Source organism: Penaeus monodon, chromosome 14 (genome assembly GCF_015228065.2).
Source record: "Penaeus monodon isolate SGIC_2016 chromosome 14, NSTDA_Pmon_1, whole genome shotgun sequence".
Taxonomy (NCBI): Eukaryota; Metazoa; Arthropoda; class Malacostraca; order Decapoda; family Penaeidae; genus Penaeus; species Penaeus monodon.
The window spans coordinates 33,651,753-33,656,752 of record NC_051399.1 but is presented as its reverse complement, the minus strand read 5'-3'; the positions used below and the strand labels follow the sequence as shown (position 1 = coordinate 33,656,752).

The 5,000-nt window shown below is 41.4% G+C and overlaps 1 protein-coding gene across 2 annotated transcripts in view; it reads left to right on the top strand.

The window, feature by feature from the left end:
* Positions 1-5,000, top strand: part of LOC119581060 (protein artichoke-like) — an 85,937-nt gene that overhangs the window by 69,614 nt on the left and 11,323 nt on the right. For both annotated transcript variants that reach the window (XM_037929359.1, XM_037929360.1), the window contains exon 3: positions 1,391-4,456. In XM_037929359.1, the coding sequence (XP_037785287.1) occupies positions 1,421-4,456 (3,036 nt within the window). In that variant the 5' untranslated portion in view covers positions 1,391-1,420. The remainder of the gene's footprint in view (positions 1-1,390; positions 4,457-5,000) is intronic.

Genomic DNA, 5,000 nt, shown 5'->3' with positions numbered 1-5,000 from the left:
GAACTGTGCCTTCAGTTGTGGGTGTTATTGTTAACAAATCTTGACTTTTGTACCTGAAATTCTTTCGGTATTCCTTCAACCTTTTTCTCTCTCTTTCGTTCCCGCACCCACCCTTACGTACCTCAACTTACTTCGGATATGCTATGTCTGTATGTCGGTGAACTTCCCTGCGCGGATGCATAATTGATTAAACAAACTTAATAAACATGTCACCGGTTCCTGCGTGATTAATGCTAGAACTTACAATGGAGCAAAGACTCAATGCTGTACTGAGGAAATAAATTAATAGCTAGGATATTCGTCAGAAATAGGGTTTGGCATTTTCTACCTCTTTCCTCTCTTTCATTTTCTTAGTTCTTTCTCTCTCTTCCGTCTTCGTAGTTCTTCACTCATTCGTAATATATAGAACATGTCTGTAACTAATTCAAGGGTACCGCAACGTATATTTCGACGACTGTTAACATCCTATGAAAAAAGTCTGAAAAAATCTTACTTTACTCTTGTTCTCCGGAAGCCAGTACTTAATTCAGAAAGCTATCGAACGCCATGTGAAAATACCCAAGCGCTATTATTTATAGTGAACGATACATCAATATATCGACCTCCATAATGAAGTATGTCACTGCGCCTTTCTCTACTTCATCTTCGCGGGTACTAGTTAGCACAAAGCGACTAAGGTATCGTTCAGGTAAGGAGGGGAAAGAGGTAAGGAGGGGAGGAAGAAGAGGTAGGGGGAGGAGGAAGGGACGAAAAGGAGGAGAAAGGGAGGGGAAGGGTTAGGAAGGAGGAGGGAACGCGGAGGAGGATGTAGAGGAAAGACGAGGCAGGACCCCACCGAGGGAAGGCGAATGTTGAACTCCCCGGTTCGTTGAGTGTGACGGAACTCGCATGTCATTATCGTCTTTTTCCTCTTCTCGATAAACGCTGAGGCTTTCCGGTGTCGAGTTACAGACCGTGTAATATCAGTCGGCTTGGATATTGGATATAAGTACTTGCATGTATACACGCATGCATATATATATGTGCATATATATATATGTATATATATATATATATATATATATATATATATATATATATATATATATATATATATATATATATATATATATAAACACAGACATGAACATTGACATAGACACAGATCCAGACAGAGTGACAGGCACACAAACATACAAACACACACACACACACACACACACACACACACACACACACACACACACACACACACACACACACACACACACACACACACACACACACACACACACAAGCACACGCGGAAAATAATAGTAATATAATTTTCATTTGATTAGCTAAGCTTTACCAGTTTTAATGTTAGTGAATTAAAGAAACCCGATTAAGTCTGCCTTTTCTCTGATTTCAGATACAGTATGATTGGCAGCTGATCCTAAGCATGGATTGGCTGTACTTCACAACCCTCCTGGCGGCGTGGACGGCGGGGGGCAGCAGCTTGACCAGAGCCCAGGAGGTGTCGAGAACAGCGTGTCCTAGTTGGGAGGACAATCCGTGGTGTCCGTGTTACCATTTCGATGATGGGGTTTTCCTCGAGTGTCCTATGGTATCTCTGAATAAAGTGTCCAGAGTCCTCGGTCTTGTTCAACGAGCAGTTAAATCTCTCAGTATATATGACTTAGACGTGAATGTGACAACACTTCCACCAGGACTTTTTACATCCAGCGCTGGCGTTTCCAGCCTGCAAATATCCCACTCCGGTCTGCAGACGATCTCAGACGGCAGTTTTCAGGGTCTGGAAAATACTTTGGAAAGCCTTACAATCATGCACAGTCAACTCACGGCTGTGCCCCAGGCAGCTCTGCAGACGCTCACAAGATTGAGGGCACTGGACCTTGAGGCCAACAACATAACAGAACTTCAAAGTTTTAGTTTTTTTAAGTTGAAGTTAGTAAGTCTTAACCTCAAAGGAAATGGCATTAAGCTGATATCAGAGTATGCATTCGATGGACTCCATGAAACTCTGGAAGAGTTAAATCTTATGAACAACAAACTTAAACAACTACCGATTCCAGCACTAAGACGACTGAGTAAGCTCAGAACTTTAAAAGCAACCTGGAATCGCATATCCGATGTAATAAACGATGGATACTCACGGCTCCCAGCACTTGAAGTACTTGATCTCAGCAGCAACCACTTCACACAGTTGACAAGTTCCACCTTAGGCACTATGCCCGTTCTTCTCTCACTTTCCATGTACATGAACGAGATCTCGGTATTGTCAGGAGATGCCTTCGTTCAGAACACGAGGCTACAGACGCTTTATCTGAGCCACAATGATATCACTAATGTGGAGCCGGAGACCTTCACTTACACCATCTACATCAGAGTAATTGATCTTGGCGACAACCATCTCCACTCCATCAGCAATGGGATGTTCAGGAACCTCCCGGAAATCCAGGAAATATTCCTCAACAGCAATAATATTCTGAAGATCAAAAATGACACTTTCACAAATTCCACAAAGATCACGGTGTTATATCTTCAGAACAACGAAATTCACTCCATTGAAAGTGGAGCCTTCGCTAATTTGGAGCTCTTATTTGACCTCCAGCTCAGTTCAAATAATTTGGTACAAATTCCTGCTGGTTTGTTCACCACGACAAGAAGCTTAAGTTCATTAAGTCTGGACAACAATAGGCTCACGAGCCTGAACAAGGGCACATTCGCGCACCTTGCTGAGCTTCGGGAGCTTCGCCTGCAGAACAACAGACTTACTAGAATAGAACGTGGAGTCTTTTTACCACTGCCAAACCTTCTTGAGTTACACCTGCAGAACAACAGAATAAAGTATATTGAAAAAGAAGCATTTTCAATGTTACAAAATCTTCAACACTTGAATTTAGAAGGAAATAAATTGACTGAACTTCCTGATTCTCTTAGCCGTTACCCAGCAAATTTGATAACCTTGAAATTATCGAGAAATGAGATTAATACTATACATTCTGATGCATTTAGGGGGCAAAATAAACTCGAGATTTTTTGGCTAAATGATAATAATGTTACTAACATTACAAAAGGCATGTTAAGTGACCTCTCATCATTACAGGAGCTTTACCTCGAAAACAATCAAATTAGGCGAATAGAAGACAAGTCATTTGAGACCATGAAGAAACTCAAGCAGCTTTCGTTGTCTAACAATGAACTACAGCACGTCAGCTCTTTGCTCTTTGAGGGGCTGACAATGCTCGAGAGACTTAACATGAATGATAATGAGATCATGGACATCGAACCACAGACCTTCCAGAAATTGCCAAACTTGACCACTCTCGACCTCTCCAACAACCAGATCTTCGTGATAAGGCGTTACATGTTTGAGGGTTCGATACCTCTCAGGACACTCAATCTGAAAGGGTCAATGATTAACGAGATTGATCCTGACGCCTTTGCAGATCTCAGGTTCTTAGAGGAGCTGAACCTGAAGAAAAACATGCTTGTCAGTCTGCATAAACTCTATTTTAGAACACCGAGTATCAGGAACCTAAATCTGGCCGATAATCATTTTGATACAGTGGCTGAGGACTCCTTGTACGATTTGCCTAATCTAGACACTTTAGATCTAAGTGGCTGTAGGTTGGAGAACCTTCCGGCTCATTTGTTGGCTGAAGCTTCTGAGCTGAGGACTCTCAATCTGGCGAGAAACAGTTTCAGGTTTTTGACAGCAGCACTATTCCAGAAAATGCGTAGATTAAGGGAGGTAGACCTTTCATACAATAACTTAACAAACCAGGTCATGACTTCGCTTGAAGGGTTAAGGAAACTAGAGCTTTTAACCCTGAATGGAAATCCACTCTCTTCTCTGAGTGGATCTTTGAATGATTTAACTGGCCTAAGGGAACTTTACCTGTCTAAAACAAATTTGAGATCAATGGATAATACTGTTTTCTCCAAACTGAAAAACCTAAAGGAATTAGATCTATCAGGCAATCAACTCTCAGATTTACCACCTGGTGTGTTCGCTAATTTGAGCATCACAAGGCTTAACCTAGCAGACAATATTTTCAGCCAGATTCCAAATGCCATGTTCTTGGATGGCATGGCTTCTCTCATGACACTTAACATGTCTGGCAATCCGATGAAGCGAGTTACAGGAATCCTGGTGGCAGGAGGACCTCCGCTCGCAGCCCTAGAGGAACTAGAGGCCTCGAGGACTAACCTCACTCTGTTAACGAGCCATGACCTACTTCTGACACCTTCCCTGCGTTCCCTCAACCTCGGACAAGCCGCAATAGCAAAGATCTCTCCAGGATGCTTCAGAAACCTCACGCAACTTACTCATCTCAACTTGGGCTTCAACCACTTGGAAATCCTGCCCCGCGAGAGGCTCAGGGGACTGAAGAGTCTCTCTCACCTCAACCTCACAGGAAATAGTCTCAAGAAGTTGGATCAGCTTCCTTCTGACTCACATATGTTGAAGGCAAGTATTCTGTTGGTTTTAGTTTTTAGCACTGAATAATTTGTTAGCATTCACTTTCTTTCCCTTACATTTGTTATGTCTCTTCCATCACCTTGGAGACTAGGAACAGAAATGGAAAGACACTGTTCTGAGAGTGGCATGAGAAAATGTTTTTCAACACATAATATAGCTAGATGGAAGCATGCCGATGGTACTTCACAGCTACTAAGAGTTTGTACACTGGATATAGAATAAATAATTCTCCTGGTAGAGTGTAGAAAACATAATGAAAAACAGCGAATAATATAAATGAAAGTAAAGCAATTTAAAATCGTATGGGTAAGGGGTGTTTTCAATTGTGCAGGTAGAGGATATGACACTCTATCTTTTCTGTTATACTTCTGAGAAACTTCAGTTTCATTACAGACTAGAGTTGATGATGGTGATAATTTTAGTTCTGATGAAACATGATCAAGATGTTGGTGATAATATTAATAATGATAATGATAATGGTGATGATAATAACAACAGTAATAATTATTATGATAAAAACTATGCTTATATT